General features: G+C 39.6%; 1 protein-coding gene across 3 annotated transcripts in view; it reads left to right on the forward strand.

The window, feature by feature from the left end:
• BBS9 (Bardet-Biedl syndrome 9) overlaps positions 1-24932 on the forward strand; it is a 235887-nt gene that overhangs the window by 20453 nt on the left and 190502 nt on the right. For all 3 annotated transcript variants that reach the window (XM_079947531.1, XM_079947530.1, XM_079947529.1), the window contains exons 6-13: positions 976-1150; positions 2360-2441; positions 3642-3822; positions 5067-5196; positions 16161-16342; positions 19435-19511; positions 22175-22228; positions 24310-24406. In XM_079947531.1, coding sequence (XP_079803657.1) covers positions 976-1150; positions 2360-2441; positions 3642-3822; positions 5067-5196; positions 16161-16342; positions 19435-19511; positions 22175-22228; positions 24310-24406 — 978 coding nt within the window. The remainder of the gene's footprint in view (positions 1-975; positions 1151-2359; positions 2442-3641; positions 3823-5066; positions 5197-16160; positions 16343-19434; positions 19512-22174; positions 22229-24309; positions 24407-24932) is intronic.

The raw sequence follows: 24932 nt of genomic DNA on the forward strand, positions 1-24932 counted from the left end.
CTTAGGGTGCACCACATCTCTCTCTCTGCTGGGAAGGGGGGTTCTCTGTAGTGGAGGCCTGAGCTCTGGAGTAGCTGCAGCTGATGGTGCTTCTGCCAATGGTAGCCAGTGGAAAACGTGAAAAGGGGCATTTGTGGGTGACCTTGGCCCTTGGGTCACTCAGCAGTGCTGACCTGATGCAGAAAAAAGCAAACAACACTCCCCCCCTCCTGCCTATCCAGATGGGCGGGGTATAAATAATAAATTATTATTATTATTATTATTGTTGTTGTTGTTGTTGTTGTTAATCATGACCCTGGCCTGTTAGGCCTGGTTTGCTCCCTAAGAGTAACAAAAACAGAAAACACATTGTTGCGCAAGGTTGTCTGTAGGTGGGTGGAACAATCCCAATACAGTGGTACCTTGGTTTATGAACTTAATCCGTTCCAGAAGTCTGTTCTTAAACCAAAGCATTCTTAAACCAAGGCGTGCTTTCCCATAGCAGCGGGGGACTCAATTTACAAATGGAACACACTCAACAGGAAGCGAAACATGTTCTGCTTCCAAGGCAAAGTTCACAAACCAAAACACCTACTTCTGGGTTTGCAGCGTTCTTAATCCAAGTTGTTCATAAACTAAGCTGTTCTTAAACCAAGGTACCACTGTACTAGGAACTTAGGCAACATAAAATTTTACATTTCATAAGAAACAGTAAGAAACTTTGGGTACAGCACAGGGCAAGACATTCAAGAGGATCTTTCTTGTTGTAATGTGGGACTCCTTGCCCTAGGAACTTCATTTGCCTCTTGTGCTGGAAAAATATTGGTAAATAAATTTAATAATTTTGCAGTAGTTGGTTGTGTTCAGTTACATACTCTTCAAAGGATGTACAAGTGGTTCTGTAGTGTGTGCTCAGGAAATGTGCATGTACATTCAATTTTAAGCCTATTTTCCTGCAAAATGGAAGACCTTATACACGGCTTCCTTTTTATTTAGGTCGTGACTTGATCTGTATACAGTCTGTGGATGGAATGCTTATGTTATTTGAACAAGAAAGCTATTCATTTGGCCGTTTTCTACCTGGTTTTCTTCTTCCTGGTCCGCTGACATACAGCTCTCGAACAGATTCCTTCATTACTGTCTCTTCCTGCCGGCAAGTTGAGAGTTACAAGTACGTAGAGATGTCAAACATGTAACATTTTATTTTGTATTTGTTGCCCTTTACTGTTTACTTACATCAAAATGGTCAAGTATTAGGGAGGATGCATCTGAAACAAAAAACACTGTACTGATTTAATGTTCTGCTCAGGTAGGCAACTCGTTTTGGCAGTGATTAAATCTAGGTATCCTAGAAATTCCAACAGCAGTGAGTACTAAAAAAAGTACACAAACACCTCATTTTCACTCCTATCCCCGAATGTCCAAGAGCTGCTTTAGATTTTTTTTTTGCACATAACCATGGGTTTAGATCCAGTCTTAGTCATACTCAGACTAATGTTCCATTGATTCCATTGGGTCTATTCTGACCATGACTATGTCTGGATCCAACCCATAGTGTAGGGGGAAATGTTTGTTTGCACACGTTTCTTTGTTTAAAATATTTATAGTCTGCCTTTCCATACCTCTCCAATATCAACAATAGAAAACCTTTAAAACCTTTAACTTCCCTAAGATAAAAACAAGTAAACATACCCACCCAGCCAGTTAAAAAACTTTCTTTTGCGCATGCAATGCATTTATTGAAAAGAATATGTTTCGCTGGAAATCAAATAAAAGTCAATATTCTCATTAAAGATGTAAATATATAAAAATATAAATTTGCAGCTGTAACTCTGTGTCAATAGAAGACACAACTCATGTACTCATTGAATGCCCTTTTTATAATGCTCTTGGAAACAACTACATCCACCCATTGCTAAGATCGCAGAAGGGAAGGCTATCTTTTGCAAAGACCTGTTTTCTGTTGTCTGATGTTGAGAAGTATATATCCTTTAGAATATCCAGATTTCTTATTAAGGATCTACAAAATCGTGTAACAAATTTAAAGGCGCTATGGGAAATGATTTAGCATCTAAAGGTTGGGGAGTAGAATTATAAACCACTATTAGTAGCAGTATTGTTATTATTATTTTTATGCGTGTAATGGCTGTTTGCTAAAATGCAATAAACTGAATTGATTGATTGAGGGCTATCCAGGCAAGACACATTTTAAATTATTTGTTAAGAGTCATACTTGCAAATGCAATTATTCCATCTCATAAGAATAAAGGATGGGAGTCTTGAAAATAGGTTTAAATCAGGTTTCTTATGCACGCTGAAGTAATTTCCCAATATGAAAGTATTAAAATGTTTTAAGAGATACTGTTTGTTTTTTCAATAGGTACCAAGTGCTTGCATTTGCAAAGGACGCTGAGACCCAAGAAAATGAGCAACAAAAGCGTGGGTCAGGAAAAAGGCTTGTGGTAAATTTGCTGCTTCTTATGGATAATCAGTGATGCTCCATATTCTAAAGGATTTAAAATATTAGTTTATAGTTGTGAAGGATTCAGCTCTATTAATGGACTTCTGTTGATACTGTCCCCAGCCCAGCAATGATGTTTGTGTTTGATTTTCCTGAAAAAGGCTCCTCATCACATAAGGAAACTGGGGCAAAAGAGCAGCTAAGTTTTGAGATGCTGAAAGCATTTAAAATGTAGCTTTTGTTGAAGCACTGTTGCTGTTGCTATGGGGAAAGGAAACAAAAACCCCACTTCACATTATCTTCTTTGATTTGTACCAATGGGATGCATAATATACAGCACTTTATTATTTTCCTCCTGGCATGCTGGAGTGTTGCCTTTCTTGAACTGAGTGGTATTGATGGCAACCAATAAAGCAAAGAGAAATAAAACAATACAAATCACAAAATGAACTGATGTTACGTAGTCAAGATGTTAACTCCTGTGTTAGCACGGCAGATTATGACACCCTGTACTTAGAGGGATCCGGGTGGTGCTGTGGGTTAAACCACAGAGCCTAGGACTTGCCAATCAGAAGGTCGGCGGTTCGAATCCCCGTGATGGGGTGAGCTCCCGTTGCTCGGTCCCTGCTCCTGCCAACCTAGCAGTTCGAAAGCACATCACAGTGCAAGTAGATAAATAGATACCGCTCCGGCGGGAAGGTAAACGGTGTTTCCGTGCGCTGCTCTGGTTCGCCAGAAGCTGCTTAGTCATGCTGGCCACATGACCCGGAAGCTGTACGCCGGCTCCCTCGGCCTGTAAAGCAAGATGAGTGCCGCAACCCCAGAGTCAGCCACGATTGGACCTAATGGTCAGGGGTCCCTTTACCTTTACTTAGTCTCTTTACAATTGTATTCCGTTTATAACTTCCATTGTAACAAAGCTAGCTATGTATGGGTAGTATCCAGACTAAGTTAGTTGCACTTCATTGTAATTTATATAAATGGAAACCAACAGTGCAGATCTACTTTCTCCTTGGAAGTAAGTCCTGTTGAATTTAATGGGACATACTGCCAGGTAAATTGGGTTAGGATTGCAGCCTGGGTTGTTACATTTTAAAAACAAACAAATTTGTCCCCTTGATTTCAGTGAGATATTTAACTAATTTAGTCTGAGCCATCCTTGTGATATGATTAAAGTACATTGATTTTATTTTTTCTTTAGGTGGACTGGGTTTTAAACATTGGAGAACAAGCGTTGGATATATGTGTTGTTTCCGTCAATCAACTTGTTTCCAGTGTGTTTGTGCTTGGGGAAAGAAACTTCTTTTGCCTTAAGGATAACGGACAAATTCGATTCATTAAAAAACTTGATCACAGCCCAAGTTGCTTTCTTCCATATTCAGGTTTGTAAATAGAAATTTGGAAGCAGAAATTGTGGCTTAGTATAAGCAATTTTGGACTATAGTACCTGAACAGTTTAACATCCAACGTAAAGTAGATATTTATCAATGTTATTTGCTCATAATTCTGTCTCTGATTTACCAACAAAATATTAAGTGATCAGGTATTTAGCTCATTATATTCGTTAGCAACAGATTAATACTGTTTTGAACTTCATAATTAGGATTCATCTGATATTTCACCAAATGCAATAGGTGACTAAAATGAAATACAGGCACACTTATGTGAGACAGCATATACGTCTGGCACCGGAAAATAATTAAATAAATAGACTTATACCAGGAAATAGTGCAAGAGAGTTGGAGAGTCCTCATGACTTGCAAAGAGATGTTTCCTGGAGCCTGAAAAGGACTTCAGTGAGGGCAGAGGAAGCCCCACAGAGATCTGAGGCGCAGTGGGGCTTTGTTTAGGCTGCCTAGCCTCCTTGCCTAATATCTGATGTGTTGTGGGGTAGTTCAACATCAGCTTTCCTGCACGTCTTCCAGCCTCCAGTCCATCTCTTAGCTTCAACTCTAGTTAAAGAGAGAGCGGGGGGGGGGGAGAGAGAGCTGGAGAGCAGGGGAAAGTGGGCATTTTGGGACTTTTTAGAGGATGTTTCCCACTTTAACATATTCACAGGCACAGGCACACAGGAGCCTGGGATGTAGCCCCCACATATGTGGGGGGGGGGGGACACACCTGTACTGGAAGTATAATAGTTTAATCAGGGCTAGTCTTACCATGCAGCAGGGTGAATTGATCTGCTTTAAGTGACACCAAGAGGACAAAGGAAGATGAAGACTTGGTGTCTGAGCTGTGAAGGAAGAGTTGACCTTAGTTGACAGCTGTCCACAATTGTTGGTGACTGAAATTTTCTATAATTTAGGTTGTTGCCATAATATTCCCAGAATTTTTTCTGTTATTTAAGCAAAATAATCATAAACTCTGTGTACCTTTTTGCACTTGTAATTAGTTGAAATTGGTTATTTCCAGGGTACAGTGTGGGGTTAGATAGATAGATAGATAGATAAAGTATTATATTATGATCCCGGCCTTGGCTGGGGAGGGCGGGGTATAAATAAAAATAAAAATTATTATTATTATTATTATTATTATTATTATTATGCCTCATGAAGGGAGAAATGGTATAAGCTTAAAGCAATTTGAGTGACAGATTGGTTCTAAACTCTTTGCATATATATTGTAGTGTCTGGAGCCGTAGTTAACACTCTAATTGGAAACCACAGTAGCATTCTACACGTTTATCAAGATGTGACTCTAAAGTGGGCAGCTCAGCTTCCCCATATTCCTGTGGCAGTAAGAGTGGGGAAATTACTGTAAGTACTAATGCCATAATTTTAGCATAATTTTCTCTTTCTGGAATACACTTTGACTGATTCTAATTTTGTTGCTCTTGACCAGCTGTAGGTAACAGTGCTGCTTCTGGAATTTTGAAAAAAAAAATATCATATTAATTATTTGTATGTTTTAAATTAATACAATTGAACTTTAAAAAGCAAAGGTAAAGTCAAAAAATTGAAAGCTGTAATTAAGGAGTTAGGTAAAACGCAACACTGTTAACTGGGCACAATCCTGATATAGATTAGCAGCAAGCAGTGGGGTTGTATCTCCTTTCCTACAGCCATTCTTCATAATGAATGGAGCAGGTAGCGCTGTGGTCAAAACCACTGAGCCTCTTGGGCTTTCTGATCGGAAGGTTGGTAGTTTAAATCCCCAAGATGGGGTGAGCTCCCGTTGCTCTGACCCAGCTTCTGCCAACCTAGCAGTTCGAAAGCACACCAGTGCAAGTAGATAAATAAGTACCACTGCGATGGGAAGGTAAGCAGCATTTCCGTGTGTTTTGTTTTCCATCACGGTGCTCCGTTGCACCAGAAGCAGTTTAGTCCTGCTGGCCACATGAAAGCTGTCTGTGGACAAAGGCCAGCTCCCTTGGCCTGAAAGCAAGATGAGCGCTGCAACCCCATAGTCGCCTTTGACTGTACTTAACCATCCAAGGGTCCTATACCTTTTTTTTTTTTTACCATAATGAAGAGTGGAGGGATATGTCATTGCTGACATTGACCACAGCAAAGGCTTACCAAGTTACCTTTGGGAAAAAGAAATATAAAATAAATGTCTATACTGAGGTCCAGTGCGTTCTAATTCTCTATCCTGTGGTAGATTTAGCAATGATATTACAATTTGAGAGGTTTGTCTGGGTCTCATGATGTAGACATGTGAGTGTTGTTGACTGAGGATGCAAGGCTTGCGGAGCACTGAGAGTGTGATTTGAAGGTGTGTTAGAATTAGAAGGTTGAGTACTGTATATTGGTTTAGAATATTGATGTGTTTGATTGTCGGGATTAAACTCTGTAGTTGATTTTTATTACTTCCTGATGTTTAGAGGCTATTTTGTAACTTGTTTACTGTGACTTTTCCTTGTATTTTTTTAGCTGATTTTTATGGTTTGTTTTATACTAAAGTGGATGCTCTGTTAGTTATGTTTCATATAATAGAAATTCTGATACTTTTTATATTTGTGGTTGAAGATGCCTATGTTTTGTTTACATATAAGTGGGGTATAAATTGTCCAAATAACACAACAATTTAGATAATTATTAAGCTTATTGGACAGATTTGTTTGATTTGTTGTGAACTGTTAGATTTTCCTCAAGTAAGCCTTACTGAGTTTGGTGGGATTTAGGATTTAGTGGGATTTAGGTTTAGGATTGCAATCTACGTGAAATTTTCTTATAGGTTAAGGTAAATTCTCATGCATGCTGACAATTTAGATTCCTGATTTATCACTTGCTTTTGAAAGCATTGCTTTTTGGGATGGAAGGAATATTTATTGGGAATGTTTTCATTAACCCTGGCTTAACTTAGAATTTCAGAAGGGTTCAGTGGTGGAACTAACTTTGGAATATGGCTACCAGGGGGTGAATAGACTTAGTCAAGTCATAGAAATAGTTAAGATATCTCTAGTTATTATCTTTTTTTGCTGGGGGGTGGGGGGAGTTGACATCTAGGAAGAACTCACCTGTCAGTTCTGTTCTTATCAAATATTGTAGGTATATTACTCATTAGTGAAAGCTCTGTAGTTGCCCTTCATGGGAGAGAGGTTCTGCTGAAAAATGTTAAACAAAACTACAGACCTAAGTGTATCTTCAAAACAAATCCAGTGCTTTTTATTATAAGGAGATGACAGGTATGGACAAGTTAGTGAAAGTACATTATTTCACTTTTGAGAATATAATTTTACTGAGTAATGAAATAGCCTACTTCCTGCAGTTCCTGCAGAATAATTTTGAAACAATTTATTTTGGTAGAAATACTGTTAAATCTATGGAACATATAAAGAAACATCCATTTGATCCAGTGCTCTGTGCACAAAGCAGCTCAGGTTGCTTGTGAGGAGCGCTTTTTTAAAAAGGTAAAATCCTTCTGTTTGGGTCTGAATCCACATCCATCTTCCAAACAGGGAATTGCTGGGATTTTAGCTTTTAAACAGGGCTCTGCACCAACAGCCCTGGCTGGTGAATTGGAGGGAGGAAACTGCATGCTCAGAACTGCCCAATGTTTCCCATCCAACTGGCAATATTTTATTTATTTATTATTGATTTTATGTTCCACCTTTTCTCCCAAAGGAGTCCAGGGCAGCCAACAAGAAGTGATAAAACAATAAGAAAAACCACAGTTAAAACATCTTTAAAACAATTCCAATGCAAGTGCAGACTGGGCAAGATCTAAAAAAACTACCGTATTTTTCGTCCTATAGGGCGCACCGGCCCATAGGACGCACCTCGTTTTTTGGGGTGGGGAATGAATAAAAAAAAAATATTCACCCCCCACAGCCGCAGCTGCCGCCCCAAGCCTTGCACACGCCTGCCCTGCCGGGAGCTCCTGCCGGGCGCGCAAGGCTTGCAGACACTCGCCAGAAGCACGGGGAACCCTCCGGAGGGCTCCCTGTGCTTCGGGCAACAGGCTGCCGCCCCAAGCCTTGTGCGCTCGGCGGGAGCTCCTGCTGGGCGCGCAAGGCTTGCAGACACTCGCCGGGGCTGTAGGCTGCTGCCAGCAAGCCTTGTGAACCTGCAGGAACTCCCGCCGGGCTTGCAAGGCTTGTGGATAGCTTCCTGAAGCCTGGAGAGCGAGAGGGGTCGGTGCGCACCGATGCCTCTCGCTCTCCAGGCTTCAGCGAAAGCCTGCATTCGCCCCATAGGACGCACACACTTTTCCCCTTCATTTTTGGAGGGGAAAAAGTGCGTCCTATGGGGCGAAAAATACGGTAGTTGAAAGAGGAAAGTCTCTAGTTTAGTAGGTGCTGAAAAGGCAACAGAGGCAGTGCTTGTCACGTATTGAAGGGAAAGGTCCTACAACAATAAAATCTGATTCATGAAGGTGGTGTTGGTGTTGGTGGTGGTGGTAGTAGTAGTAGTAGAAATGATGATGATGTAAGCACCATCATTTTCAAACAGTGCTGAGAAGCAGAGTGGTAGCCAGTGAAAATATTTCAGAACTAAGTTATGCTCCAAACAAGCAGCAGCATTCAGACTGTCCTCAAAGGTAGCCTCATGTATAATGCACTGCAGTAGTCTCTAGACAGGAGTTAATTGCTACGTGAGATGATGAACAGTTGTTTGCACGGTGTTTTAGTGTGGCGCTGTGGTCTAAACCACTGAGCCTAGGGCTTGCCGATCGGAAGGTCGGCGGTTCAAATCCCCACAACAGGGTGAGCTCCCATTTCTTGGTCCCTGCTCCTGCCAACCTAGCAGTTCAAAAGCACGCCCCCAAAAGTGCAAGTAGATAAATAGGTACCGATGTGGCGGGAAGGTAAATGGTGTTTTCGTGCGCTGCTCGTTTTGGTGTTCCATTGCACCAGAAGCAGCTTAGTCATGCTGGCCACATGGCCGGAAAAACTGCAGGCAAACGCCGGCTCCCTCGGCCAGTAAAGTGAGATGAGCGCCGCAACCCCAGAGTCGTCTGTAACTGGACTTAACTGTCAGGGGTCCTTTACCTTTTTTACCTTTTAAGTGTAATAGGAAGTTTAAACAATATTCTAAGCTGTTGGGTTTTTTTTGCTGGAAACATTCTCTGTAGTTTAGCACAGTCAACAACAGACAAACATGAATGTTGAAGCTAATATAACAAGTGAAATGTGAAGAAATGTGAACTTGTGAGTGGAGTTATAAAGAAAACCACTGCACATACAGTCTTCATCATCATCCAGATGTAGAAAAAATCTTTGGTCTTCATTCCAGCCCATCTGTTACTCCTTCTTACAAGGTGACATCACCACAACCGCTAAAGCATCATCATATAAAAATAGAAAAACTCCTATATTAAAAAAATGGGAATACCTAATACTTATTGCAGTATTTTATAGAAGAAAGATGGCAGTATTCAAAGTTTCTTTTTCTCAACAGTGCTGGTTTAACAGAAGTTCTGCCAGTTATGGCACACAGTGAGAACTGGATGACTTTATGCATTTAATGTTTTCAGTATAACAGAATGTGAAAAGTTTAAACTGAATGGTTTCTTTTAACAATTCCAATTTAAATCTTAAGTCTGTGTTGAGGTTTTGCTGAATAGAGTACATTATACTTAAGTAGCACAACTCTGTAGCTGCATATGATCATATATATGTTATTTTTAAAAGACTTTTGACTAGATTATTGTACTTTCTTAATTAAAAAGGCTATATGCAAGAGTTGTGAAGATTATCATGGAAATATAACACAGAATACCTTTACTTTCTCTTCATTTTATTTTGATCAGACACTGATGATGCAAAGTTAAAATCGTAGAATCATAGAATTGTAGAGTTGGAAAAGAACCCAATGGTCATCTAGTCCAATGCCCTACCATGCTGGAATTTAGGTTACCCTCATTGCTTAACTCTTCCGTTTTTTTCTGTTGTGTGTCTGTTGACATCATATTCATATAATACAGCCTTTACTTATGATATAATGTAGCCTTTCCTTCCCAAGTAATTCTTGAAATCCTTCTGGGTTTCACTAACAGCGCTTGCCTGCACTTGCCTACTCTTGAGAAAGTCCCATTGTGTTCTAGTCTTACTTCAACAAGTGGGTACAGGATTGCAGCCTAAGACACATTACATTATGTTGTCGTAAACTGATGTGAGATCTCTGAATATTTTTTTTTCCTTTTTACAATTATATTTTTCTTCCTTACCTTGCTACATCATCTCTGTGATGAAAGTCAGTATGTATTTATTTAAAAGTGAACAGGGAAGCCGCAAATCTGCAGTGGGTTGCTGTTTTTAGGCAAGGAATCAAGATTCCTTTTGGACAGCCTGAAATGACCTCCTTCTGGATAACAACCTATGGGCATATCTGAAAGAGCCACATACAGAAAAGGCAGCGGAAAGGGGAGAGTGAAAGGCGCTCTGACTCCCCATGGTCAGGGAAAGAGTCTTGGAGGAGAGTAACTGGGCCATCATATCTGCCTTTCTTCTAGCCTGTGGTACTCTAGCCTTGCCCCACATCTGGCAATGTGTTCTCAAGGAATAACTGTTTGCTGGATAAAGTTATGGGACAGTTGTCACATCTGATCAACTTTGCTAGTGGTTCATTAAATCATTTGTTATATTGTATTCTTGAAAGCTGCTTTAAATATTATTTAAAAACAGTATATAAATTATAAACTAAACTAAATTAAAATTTAGGTGGATGAGCTTTGCAACAGCCATCCAATGTGCCTTAGCTTCTGAACTCATAATTGGAATATGATTGGGAGCATGGGAGCTAGAGTAATCTTTTTGTACCTTGTAAGCTTTCTACTTTGTTTTTCAGCCTCTTGTTTCTTACCCAAAACCTTTGCAACAGGGAGAACCATGTTTTAAATATATGATATAGGGATATAGGTTTCTTGATTTCTTTTGGGAAAAATTTAGTTGGTTTGCCTTCAAATATTTATCCTTTCCTTGTATAGCATATGTATAAAGTTATTCAGAGCAGTGGAAAGTACATGTGCATATAGCAAATAAACTATGTGTATGATATGGTATTATCTTAAAGCAGCAGGAATGGAAAGATGAGGTACTAGCAAAATGTTTCTAAATTTAGAGAAATATACATTTTAAATTGTATTTGGTGCATATGTTTCTAATTTAACAAATCTCTTCTCTTAGCCACTAATTAAATTTTGTAATAAGACTCAATATCATTTTCATGACCCTGGAAAGTACAGTCCATGAAGCACTCCTTTCAAACCCACAGGTCATTCACAGGAGGAGTACTTTGGCGAATTGCACCCCTGGTTTAAATTGTACTACAGTTCAAGAATTAATGGAAAGTATTACATATTATGTGTAGGTATATTGTAGTTCTAGAATTTCATCTTATGTAGACAATCTAGCTATAATTTTGACCTTGTAAAAAGGTTTGACACCCATTTAATTTAACACAGCAGGCACCCCATAAGTACAAATTAATTTTTTTGGCTTTCTTTTGGTTCAGTCAATATAATAAAAACTTTTTACTATATATTATGGTGCCGTCACCAGCGGGTGGCAGTGGTAACTAAAAGTTGCTGACCTGCTTTTGGGAAGATTTTTCTTATTGTTCCAATGTGACAAAAAAGTTTAATGAGCTGCCTTCATATAAGTTTTCGTAGAGTCATTTTTAACATTAATTAATTAGCTGTCTATCTTCATGTTTCAGACTTCTTTTTTAAAAAAGTACAACACATATAATAGGATGATACTAGTCCGTCTTTGAAAGTTTTAGCTTGAAAACAGCTATTTTGTTGTTAAATAATTTTTATTAATGTCAAAAAATGGTTATACAGGATTCTGCAAAATTCAGGAGCCGATGGCAATATACATAGTCCATATATAATAAAGGGTCACTCTTGAGCAAATATAGACATAAAATAAAGCCAAAATAAAAAAACCACAGGTATATGAATGCATGGCAGGTAGCAACTAGAACAATTTATAGCATAGACAGAGTGGTTAAACAAGACAAAGTTATAAAACACGAACCCTATTATACCAAGGGGAAGTAATTAAAGTATTCAAATGTCCTGAGTCACTTTATCAGCCATATTCATTCACAAGCCGAGAGGGGTGCTCGGCCATATTCCTCCTTGCTTAAAAATAAAAGAAAGTCAGACCAAAATATGGTAGGTATGAAATCATTCTTCCAACAAGACAATATCCCACACTTTAGTGTACCAAGTAGTAAGATTGGCCCGTCTAAATTTGTCTAAAACTGTGCAGTTGTCATTCTAGCTGTCATATGTAGGTGTGCAATCAAAGTTATCTAAGGAGCAACTTTATTGTTCTATGGACCCCAGTCTCTGAGCAGCGAGAGACTTAGGGGTTCCTGCACTTACCCAGAGTTTGGGTTTGTTAGTATGAATGTCAATGCAGACTGTGGTGACTTTAGGATACATGGTGTTACTTTCACGTACTGTATATGGTTTTATTTTCACTCTGTCAGAAAAGCGACTAGCCAATACATGAATTTTAATATAATAATAAATGACTACAACTAGGATCATAGTTTGAGTCTCTCATTTGCACTGAGAGGTATATATGAGAAATATATCGTGGAAGTCAGGGCCAGCACAGCCATTGGGTGGGGTGAGTCCATTGCCTCAGGAGGCAGAAGCCCTGTGGTGGTGCCCTGTGGATGCTTCGCCATCTTCACTGCCTGTGAAGAAATTGCACTGATATTGGCACTGATTTGGGGTGAAATCGTGGCAGTTTATGATGAGAGCTCGCTGAAATCACACAAGATCTTGTGGAGTATAAGAGGTCTCTCCCCAAATTGGTGTGATGTTGCCCCAAATCAGTACCGCTGCTGGTGCTGCTCTTCCACCAATGGCAGAGGTGGCGGGGTGGGTAGTGCAGGTGTTAGTGGGGTAGGTTGAAATGGGATGTGCCATCCCTGGTTATAGTGGTTTAATTTGTCTGGAGGATGAATGGTGCTTTGGACAAGGATCGCCACCTCTGTGTCTGAAAAAGTTAAGAAAAACTTGACCAAGCTGTCATGGACTAAAATAGCACTGAACATTTTTGTCCCGTCAAAGGTGACTATGGGGTTGCGGCGCTCATCTTGCTTTCAGGCCTAGGGAGCCGGCGTTTCTCCACAGACAGCTTTCTGGGTCATGTGGGCAGCATGACTAAACCGCTTCTGGTGCAATGGAACTCCGTGATGCAAACCAGAGTGCGTGGAAACACCGTTTACCTTCCCGCTGCAGTGGTACTTATTTATCTACTTGCACTGGTGTGCTTTCAAACTACTAGGTTGGCAGAAACTGGGACAGAGCAATGGGACCTCACGGGGATTCACACTGCTGACCTTCTGATCAGCAAGCCCAAGAGGCTCAGTGGTTTAGACCACAGCACCACCCACATCCCTTTTTTTATTGGAAGGCTGTTGAGAGAGAGAGTGAAATTACTTTTATATTTTAAAAATTCCTCAGTTTTGGATGCCTGTTTCGTTGCATACACTGTTCTGACTTCATAAGCAATGTTAGCTATTGTGCACGGTTTGTTTTTTTGACTGTCACCGTCCAGAAAAAATGCTGAAGAATTCAGACTTTCTGATAATGTAGATCGTGAATGTTTCAGATTATAACCTACTTCCATGGAAGTCAGTGCAGAAACCAGGTGGTGAAGACAGTCAGACATGCTCAGAATCTTCATTACACTGAGTGAAGTCATTAGAACAGCAACAATAACACCAGAGAAAACATTATTCACACTTTCTAATTGGGTATATTATTAATATGCAGGATTCATTAGCGTGGTCATTTCTTTAAAGATAAAAGGGATGTTTGCTGTTAAATGGGAATACTTTTCTAAAGTATAAAATAGTACATGGTAGAGTAAAAATGGTTTTTAAAAAATCAAACAGGCAGCCAGGTAATTTATAGATCCAGGGCTTTATTAATCCATCTGGAATGATTACTGTTTTATTGTATGACAAAAAGTATGCAAAGCACTTGGATTTGTTAAAATGCTATGTTTTGAGCAATTTGTTTTGCAAAAGAAACATGCAAAAAGCATATGCTATTATTTTTGTCCAAAATCCAGTAAAAGATAGATTTTCAAATTACTACCATATGTGTGGAGAATTTGCTTTGAACAATAACTGTATTATGGGTACCAAAATAATTTGTTTCAATTGAGTTTCTTCAGTAATAAATAAATAAAATCTTTTAGTTCTTACATTTATTTGGCTTCTTTTAAGATCTTTCAAAAATATTCTACCTCAACAATAAGTAATTGAAACTGTACTTTGTTTGAAATGTGTTACAGTAGTAATGTTCATAGCCATACAGACAATTACAGTAGCTGCAGGAAAATGGCTATAAAATTTATTTTAGATCCCTTTTATAATTGCAGCCCTGAAGCAACTTGCTCTGTTAATAGTACCGCTGACACTGTTCTGGGGCAAACCATTTGAGAACTGTAGCTTTGAATTTGGTTAAACTAAAACCGTCTGGGGGTCAGGTGTTCCATAAGATAAATTAATACTTCATAATTCAATTGCTACCTTGATTTTATATCAATGCAATTATGAATGCATGGAAAAAATTACGGGAAAGAAAAATCTTTAAAGTTTTCATGGAGTCCTGTATGCTTAATTTTAAAATATAGAACACCATAGATTTTAGGACCTAGAGGAAATGTACTTAAAAACCCCCACTACAGTCCTGCATGTAGTTTGACTGCTTAAATGTCAGCAAAGTTAATGCAATTTAACTTTTCTTAAGTGTGTATAGGATTGCAGCATATCCAACCAGAGCAAAGGAAAATCATTGTATTTTACAACCCTTTGCTTAAACAGCCTATATTTCTTGAAAGCAGAGCAACCATAAAGGAACTATTGGCAGAAAGAATAGATTACCAAGAATAGGAATGTTTGAAGATTGCTTTTTTGGTCCAAGTCTTCAAAAGACTCTCAATGGGCTATTAAACTTGTATGGAGCATTTATGGACTTATTACCAAATCATGAGCACACAAATGTTTAGTATGCGCTATGCCAGTGTTGAATCACATAAACTCAGCATAATGATTATGTTACCATAACGTTGCAGGTGAACATGCTAGTGCAAATGTTTAGGATACAGACAAGTTTGACTATTACAAACTAGATTTGTGTGTATCATATGTGCGGACTAGGGATCTAAATAAGTTAGAACCAGATTAATCATGCTCTGTGTTAAATCCTGAGAAAAGCAGCTTGGGGAAAGGGCAATTTTCAGAGCTGCAGGGTAGCGGGTGCTTATACTTCACCTATCAACCAGCTGTAACTTCTCCGTACTCCTAACTCCTTTCCCATTTCATAAGGTTCTAAACTTAAATTTGTCTACCCATAATGCAGCTGCTGTTGCTTGCTTCTTTGTTCTGTAGCAACCCACAGAAGGGTTTTGCTAACAGCAAAAAAGTTATAAGCATTTTACAAACTCATCTCATTGCTCATTTAAGTAGGCTTCTTTTTAAAACAGATTTGGGAGTGTAAATACTAAAATTCTGTGTTGCTAGAGGTATTTTAGCAGTTTCTTAATTGCATGTCTTGTTCACAACAATGTCATGGTGACATGATTCAGATAGGTAGCCGTGTTGGTCTAACGCAGTCGAAATATATATATAAAAATAAAAAAAATTGTCCAGAGACCACCTTAGAGACCAACTCAAGCATGCACATGAAAGCTTATACCAAGAACAAACTTAGCTGGTTTCCAAGGTGCTACTGTGGGCTTGCCGATCAGAAGGTCGGCGGTTTGAATCCCCATGATGGGGTGAGCTCCTGTTGCTCAGGCCCTGCTCCTGCCATCCTAGCAGTTCGAAAGCACATCAAAGTGCAAGTAGATAAATAGGTACCGCTCCGGCAGGTAGGTAAACGGCGTTTCTGTGCGCTAGTCTGGTTCGCCAGAAGCGGCTTAGTCATGCTGGCCACATGACCTGGAAGCTGTACGCCAGCTCCCTCGGCCAATAAAGCGAGATGAGCGCCGCAACCCCAGAGTCAGCCACGACTGGACCTAATGGTCAGGGGTCCCTTTACCTTTACCTTTAAGGTGCTACTGGACAATTTGGGTGACATGAAACATGATGGTGGTACTTTGATTATTGGAGTTATTACAAGTGATCTGATTTCACCATCCACACAAACTCAGTAGAAATAGATTTGCCCCCCCCCAATGTACTGATAGTTCCTGTGAAAAAAATATGTTTGGAAACATTTTTAATAGCAAAGGACATTTCACTGGCATTCTGTGCTGTTTCAGTATGATGCTGTTCAGCTTTCCCCCCTTTTTATGCAGAGATTTGAAAGGTGTGATAGTCACACTGAGTGATAGCGGTGATCTACAATGCTCCTACCTTGGTACAGATCCATCTTTATTTCAAGCTCCAAAAGTTGAGGCTCGGGATATAAATTATGAAGAATATGATGCAGAAATGAATAAACTTCAGAAAATCATTAAAGAAGCCAGAAAAATCAAAGGTATGGTCCCCCCCCTTTTTATTGAAATTACATCAGTTGTGGTTGGTTGGCTGTCCATTAAAATCTAACTATAGGATTTATTTTTAATTTGTATTTAATGAAGTAGCTATGCAAATAAACAAATTTTTCACTATGATTTTAATTCTCTTCACACCAATACTAAAATATCTATGTAGTAGTAGTAATGGGTTATGCCATTTCCCCTAAAAATAAAGTTTGCTATAACAATTCTGGCAACAAATTTACAATGAAGGAATAACTCACCTAGAAAAAATACCTCTGGTTCTTCCATGTTTGTTGTGTTTTTAACATATATAAATGAATGTTAATTGTAAGCCATCTTGGTAATCCAGGTATTTCCTGAAAGGCAGAATATAAATAACTGGAAAAATATATAATTTATATAGACACTTAGAAAAATGTCCATAGAGTCCCAGGAAGAGTTAAGATGTTCACCAATGATGTTTCCTTCCTGGAGCTCTTCCTGGAAGAAGCCTCTTCATAAAAAAAGAGGCTGCTGTGACAGAGGGGAGGAATGGACAAGGAATGGGGAGAACGAGCTGAGAAGCAGAAAGAGTCCAAACCTAAGTTGACTGAGGAACATAAACTGCCAGAAAAGAAGCAGAATGGGAGCATCTGTAGCTTCACAAGGGATCTGGCCACTCACCTTCCCTTTTCCTTCCTTCCTATTCTGTTCTGGTAGGAGAATAGCATTCAATACTTTTCCTCTTCTTTCTTCTACATTCTTCTACATGCTCTCTTTCTTCTACATTCCCAATAACGACATTAGTTTTTTGAAAGCTATAACTGTACATGGTATGGCACTTCCTCCCCCCGCCAAACAAAACTGTGAACACACTGTGAGGTGTGTGTGTGTGAGAGAGAGAGAGATACATTATGCATGCATGTTAGTGTGGGGTAGCTGCTTCCAATTTTTGCACACCCATTGCCAGCACGTGATCCTGGAGGGGAAGGCAACTATGCAGGATGAATAAAGGGTTAAAATCAGGTTGACATACATCTGGGAAAACCCCAATATGTCCTCTTTTGGGGGGGCAGCATGCCCATCTGGGTGGATTTTTACACTTTAAAGGAAATATCTGGGTTTTTTGGGAGGGGTGATGTTGTTTTAGGGGGGCACGCGCATGCTCGGGAGGGCGCTGTGCCCTGGAAGTGCCGCAGCGGAGTGAGGATGTCACAGTGAAGATTAGGTGGGAGCTGGGGTCCTTGCCTCCATTTGGACTGGCAGCAGCTCAGGCTCAGCACTGCACCGGTGGCACCCCCCCCCCCCACACTGGCAGTGGCTTGGGTTGTCCTCTTTTTTGCTCTTCAAGATATGGCAACCCTAGTTAAAATGTACTTCAGGGGCCAAATAGACCTTGGAGGAGGTGTGCTCTAGGTCAGTGCCCCCCACCTTCCTGGCCGCATGGCAATGCACATGTTCAGCCCTTTATTCCCACCTGGGAGCGGAGGCAGGGCTCTTAAAAAAAAAAAAGCCTCTCCAGTTCTGCTGTCACTTTACCTGGCTTTCCCAGTCTTTGCTGAGGTTTAAGAGGGACTTTGGCACATTACGTGCCGGTGGGCCCCTTCCTACATATTCCCCTTTTCTCACCCTGGCCTACGTTTCCTACCGGGTTGAGTTGTTTGTTTTTTAAGGTGCTGGTTTTGACCTTTAAAGCCCTTGGTGGCTTAGGGCCCTCATATTTACGGGACTGCCTCTCCTGGTATGCCCCGCAGAGGACCTTAAGGTCCAGGAATAACCAAAGTTTAGAGGTCCTGGGCCCCAAGGAAGTCACACTATCCTCCACCAGGGCCAGGGCCTTCTCAGTGATGGCTCCAACCTGGTGGAATGCTCTGTCCCATGAGACTAGGGCCCTGCAGGATTTAACTTCCTTCTGCAGGGCCTGTAAGACAGAGCTATTCCACCTAGCTTTCAATTTGAACTTAGCCTGAACTTTTATTCCCCTTCTCTTCCCTCCCCCTCCCCTTTTTATGAAGATTACCCGCTCTGGGATCCCACAGCTAATTCTCCCCTGGTCTCCTCACTGGCCCAAATAGGACTAATTTAGCCAGCTAGCCCTGGTGATCACCTAATGTTTATTGGGTGGATTTTCCCCTAAATTGATTTTAGAACTTTGAATTTATTGTTATTAATGCTTTTATACTGCATTTTATGCTTTTTTTGTTGTATCAAATATAGGGGTTTTAAATTTGTTGTTAGCCACCCAGAGCCTGGTTTTCTGAACCGGGAAGGGCGGGGTATAAATAAAAAATTATTTTATTATTATTATTATTATTTTAAAACACCCGTACCTCCTTGTGAACCAGACAGCTTCCCCCCTTTATTTTTAAACTTCCCCACAGCACACTGGCCCAATGCACTGTGGGAGAATTATACACCATGTGGAAACCAAGATGGCAGCCATAGAGCATCTGCTGGCAAGCAGCAAAATGTTTAAAATAGAGGGATTGGCTTTGAAGCGGTCTGAAATTTCAGCAGGTGAGAGGGAGGGGCTATAGGTCTTGATGGCTACTGGGGCAACAGTACTTTTCTCCTTTTCCATCTTTCATTTGTTTTATTTTCTTCCTTTCCCTTTAATTTACTATTTACTTTATGCCTCCTCTGTGTTGTTTTATATAATAATGTCTCTGGTATAAGGAGAGCAGAATAAGCTAACTGTGAAGGAGACGGTTGGCTTTGCAAGAGGGAGTCAGTTTGAAAGGAATCCTGTAGTTAAATTTTGATGAAAATTTTAAAAATATTCTGAAATAAAATGTTGTATTCATATAAAGTTTATATGAATATGAGTCCTTGTTGCATTAACAAAGTGTGAGGACGCATATGTGAGTAGAAGCTGAACCTTTCAGATCAAGGTCAATAAAATAAATATGGAAAAGAACTTTGTTATAAAAATAATAATAGTAACTTTGTTACTATTCAGTATCACTCCCTTTGGGCAAGTATTCACCAGACTATAACTTGTGAATCTCCACATATGGGGCTTTATCCTATGTTGAAACTTCAGCTCTAAGTCTCAATAACATGGTTATGAAATCATTGCCTAAACTTCCTAGTTACCTGTTTTTTACAGACATTGTGCCTAAAATGGAAAAAAATGAAGATTTTGCACTTCTTGTGACGGTCTCACCTGATCTTGATTCAGCGTCGGTACGTAACCTTAAAACTTACAAATATTCTTACAGAGATATGTTTTTATAGAAATTGTATACTCTCAAACCTGATAGATAGTGCTTATAGCATTTTGTTAAACTAATGAACACTGAGCTTAAATTTAGAACAATGGCCAGGAGCCCAAAACCTACTCAGGGACTTGGTCATGCCCAGAGAGATTTTTAAGTAGATCCCCATGCCATATCAGCAACTGATATAAGCAGTGTTATGTCCATAAAGGTAAAGGTAAAGGTGAAGGTACCCCTGCCCGTACGGGCCAGTCGTGTCCATCTCACTTAAGAGGCCGGGGGCCAGCGCTGTCCGGAGACACTTCCGGGTCACGTGGCCAGCGGGACGAAGCTGCTCTGGCGAGCCAGCACCAGCGCAGCACACGGAAACGCCGTTTACCTTCCCGCTATAAAGTGGTACCTATTTATCTACTTGCGCTTAGGGGTGCTTTTGAACTGCTAGGTGGGCAGGAGCTGGGGCCGAAAGACGGGAGCTCATCCCGCCACGGGGATTCGAACCACTGACCATGCGATCGGCAAGCCCTAGGCGCTGAGGTTTTACCCACAGCGCCACCCGCGTCCCAGTTGTGTCCATAAAGGTCAATTAACATTATTATTTTTTAAAAAATGTTCACTTAGTTACAAAAGTGGCTTGCCCTACCTTTTTTGGGTGTGTGTCCACGTGCTATTTTGAGAAATGTAAAACCAAACCACCTGGTGCAAGAAACTAGTCCTGTTCTTGGTATCCTACCCAATATTAGTCATGATGTTATATGTTTAAAGTCTTATTCACTTTTAACACTAAGACAAGCTTGCTGATGCACAGAAAAAAACCCACAAAGCTGCTTCACTCCTTCCTCTTTCCTGTGGCTGCTGCACTATTGGGAGTTAAGTCATGGTTTGGCTTAGTGTTATGTGCAAATCCGGGTTTCTGGTTTGTCTTGCTCCAAAGAAACCATGACCTGTAACCAAGGTTTATTCTTGGTTTAGAGTGCTGTTTATAATATAAAGGATCACTAACATTGAAGAAAAAAATCTGTAAATGTAGCATCTATATTGAACTTGCAGTCTTTAATACTGTGCCATCAAACATTTACCCAATAACTAATACTAATTGAACACATCCTTAATAATTAGACTTAATAGTAAATTATATAAGAAATTCATAACGGATTGTCAGAATGTTTTTATTGTACCTTATGCAAATATTGCCAATTTCCATTGAACGTAGCCATAACAAAAACCCCATAAGGATCATGTGTATTTGATCTGCTCTTGTAGCACATTTGGGCCACTCAAGCCAGTGCAACATGCACCAGAATTCTGCTTTGTTAAATTACAATAAGCAGTAGGCAAGTCTTAATTTGAAAACGTTTGTACAGAGAAAATAAATTTTGAAATGAAATCTTAACTTATTCTTTTAGAAATCTTGCACTACTGTAGAGCTACAGAAGGATGAATGAAATCCTGGTTTGGTTATGACTGTGCTTCATTGCTATTGTTGGCATGGTGCTCAGTTGATGAATCATGACAGCCTAAACCATAGTAAAAAGAAACTGGCCCCCTATACTAAACTATATTCATGCACCACCCATCACATGTTTATTTGATGCTAGTTGCCGCTTGCTCCAGAAGCTCAACTCAGCATCCTGTTCCCACCAAGAGCTGTCAATCAAATGTTAATCCACCACTGTTTGCCTCCAACTGTAAATGAACATTGGCTATACTCAGGCATCCTGGCAAACCATGGTTTGAGCTAACTATATTTTAGAACACAAAGGCAAGCCCTGGTTTAAAGCCACTTTTCTGCTTTCCTTTTCTGCTCTTTTGGCATTTGGCTTCATAATTTTATTCTCATCTCCATGGTGTAATAGCATGTGGAGGCAGAGTAATTGATTTAACTGTGGCTTCTTAATATCTTGGAAGATAAACTCCTGTAAAACAGAAAAGATTGGAATATGTTGGTTTAACTGTATGTACAGAAAAATCTTGCCTTTTGTTTCCTCTTTTTATATACAATTTTAAGCAAAGATTTTGAAAAAATATTAGGGTGAGATCCAAGACATTAGCAAAAGACATTTGATATGCACAAACTTATCTGTCAAATACAGTGGTGCCCTGCAAGACGAATGCCTCGCAAGACGAAAAACTCGCTAGACGAAAGAGTTTTCCGTCTTTTGAGGTGCTTCGCAAGACGAATTTCCATATGGGCTTGCTTCGCAAGACGAAACGTCTTGCGAGTTCTTGCGAGTTTTTTTCCTTTTTTTTCCTTTTTCTAAGCCGCTAAGCCGCTAATAGCGCTAATCCGCTAATCTGCTAATAGCCGTGCTTCGCAAGACGAAAAAAACCGCAAGACGAAGAGACTCGCGGAACGAATTAATTTCGTCTTGCGAGGCACCACTGTAGAGTAATAGTCACAAGCATATAACATCCATTGGATTTGGCTGTTTTACTATGCTGATAACACAGCTCCAGTGAGTTGAATGGCTGAGTGATTGGGCTGCCGTAAATATTACCCAATATTTTTGTGCATCTTAATTCTTTTATTATTGTTTTAAGATCTCTACAGTAAGTTGAAATCTAGCCATACAATATGTTCATTCCTGTGTGATACTGATTTTGCTGTTTCTGTGTGTTTTTTCTTTTTCACAGCAAGCCATTGAGAGTGAAGTAAAAGCAGAAGTGGTTCCTTCTGTGACAGTAAAGGTATTGTGCTTCTTGGGACTTTAAGACCAAGTATAACACTCAAAAGATTCAAACCATTTTTTTATATTTAGAGGGGTGGTTCTAGAAAATATACAGAAGTGACAGATTTTGGTGATTTACATTGCTTGTGATATGCATTAAAGAAATAAAAATTAGATGTACACAGTGCTTTTTTTCCCTGGGGGTACGCAGGGGTACGCATACCCCTGAACATTTTGTGAATCTTTGTACTTTTGTCCATTTACTGTATTTATTTTTCCCGATTTGAACTATAAAATGGTGGTTTTCTTGAGTCAAAATGAGAGTACCCTTAACCTTTTGTAGAAAAAAAGCACTGGATGTATACATCATGGGTCTGTGTGTTATGGGGAAAGCTAAGAGAAATGCCTTCTGGAACTATGGAGAGGATTATGTTTAACAATCATAAACATTATCTATGGTCTTGGAAGTGAGCCTCTCTAGGAAGATGCTATCTTCTTGAACCAGGACTGACTCACAGCTTGTCATCGTTTGGATGCTTGCTGAGTTCCATACCCCATCAAAAGCTCCCAGACCCACCTGGCTCCACTTTCTCCTCCTCCACTGTTGCATGTTCAGCTATCCTATTCAAGTATGCAAACAGTGACAGATGCAAGGAGAAGAAACAGCCTCTTCACTTTGCCTCAACCTCTCTCTTTTTGAGCAGTGGTGACGATTTATCTGTAGAGAGAGTGAGAGTATACAGTAATCTTCTGTCTTCGAAAGTGAGCATAATATTTGTTGATAATTATTGTTTCAACGTAAAATACTGCAGCCAATTTATTTACATTTCATACATGCTTTCATGGGCTTCCAACTGAGGTTCATGAGACTTGGTCCCAAATGTATATTGGATGACAATTGCTGACATTGTGGTCTGCTGGTCAAATAAAAAACTTGGTCTCCAGCTTATGAGTTTATAAATACAATCATAATGTTGCTAAAACACACACACACACACACACACACACACACTATGTTTTATCTATAATAATAATAATTTATTATTTATACCCCACCCAGTGGTCTGTTAAATATTAAAAGCTTCCCTAAAGAGGGCTGCCTTCCGATCTAAGTACTCTAATGATGGTGGAAGCAGAAAAATCCTGAACTAGGTTGAATACCATATTGGCCTGAATATAAGCTGCACTTCCCCCCTCATGTCTGACCGTGAAAAGTTAAAGTACAGCTTATATTCATGATCTTATGGTAAGCAGATAGGAATATCATGCTAGGAGCATGATGAAGTGGCACCCACCCTGCATGTAGTCCCCTGCCCTCTTCCCCAAGGCCGGGAAGGGAGAGAGTGAGGAAGGGAAAAGGCTGCCCAGCAACACAGTATGGCTCCCCCCCCCCCCCCCGCCGCAACCCAGTATGCAGCCAGGAGTGGTGAGGAAGGAAGCGGATTATATTCTGGTATTTTTTCTTTTTTTCTTCCCCCCCTTCCAATTTTAAAGGTGGGGCTTATATTTGGGTGAGGCTTATATTCAGGCCAATACGGTATATACATATATGCATATATGTTCTTTTTTATTTTATGTTCTTTTTTATTGAAACATCAGGACACTAGCAACAACACAAAAAAGAAATGAAAAATAACAAAACAAAAACAATATACAGCAATAAAAAGAAATTAGAAAATAGATATTGACAATAAAAGTTACAACCAACGCATCCTTAACATTTACACCACATAAATATATATAACATAATATTTTGACTTCCTTCACCCTGATATCAGCTTTTTAATTTATTTCTTTTCAACTCTATATGCATATATGTTCACTACAATGGAATTCAAGGATGTTAAGTGAATATTTTTGTTTCATAGATTTATGGCAGAGGGAGTGGGAATTTCCCAGTGGAGCATAATATTCCAATTGCATTCTATTCATTAAAAACTCATTTTCTTGTACATAATTCTTTGGAAGATCTCCGATAAAAAGTACAAAATAATAGCACTTCAAAAGTTGTTACTAATTTACTGTTCCCTTTTCAGTTGCAATGTGTTCTAATTCACCTGGTATTTCCATAAATGCCTTTCTAATTTTTACTTCTAACAGATCACTGTGGAGGGCAAACAGCCGACACTTGCAAAATTATCAGTATGTGTTCAACCTCCTTTAGCTTTGACTCATGACAAATTCACCTTGAAATTAGGTAAATGTTCCAGCTTTGATCTATAGTTAATTCTCTTTTTTGTCCATTGCCTATCAAACTACTGGTACTACTGGTATTCATTAACACTGTACTCTTTTTCTGAGACAGATATGTTTAACTTTGAGTCTATATTCTTTCTTTCTTTCCCCCCTTAAAAATAGGTCCAAGTAACAACCTGTCATGTAAATAGTGATAGGAAAGATGGAAGCTAATCACATCAGGTCCCATTATAATATATAATTCCATTATATCAGTAAGGGAAATTCTTAGAAATGTTTCTAAGAGGATACTAGGACAACACCAAGGCCCACCTGCCACTGGCTAATATATATTAAAAATAATAGAACAAGTAAATAGTCTAGAATGAAGCCTGCCCTGTTCTGTATTCTGTGTTTTCTGTACAGTGGTGCCTCACAAGACGAAATTAATCCGTTCTGTGAGGCTCTTCGTATAGCAGTTTTTTCGTCTTGCGAAGCAAGCCCATTGACAGCTTAGCGGATTAGCGCTATTAGCGGTTTAGCGGCTT

This window comes from Podarcis cretensis, assembly GCF_951804945.1.
Source record: "Podarcis cretensis genome assembly, chromosome: 12".
NCBI classification, from domain to species: domain Eukaryota; kingdom Metazoa; phylum Chordata; class Lepidosauria; order Squamata; family Lacertidae; genus Podarcis; species Podarcis cretensis.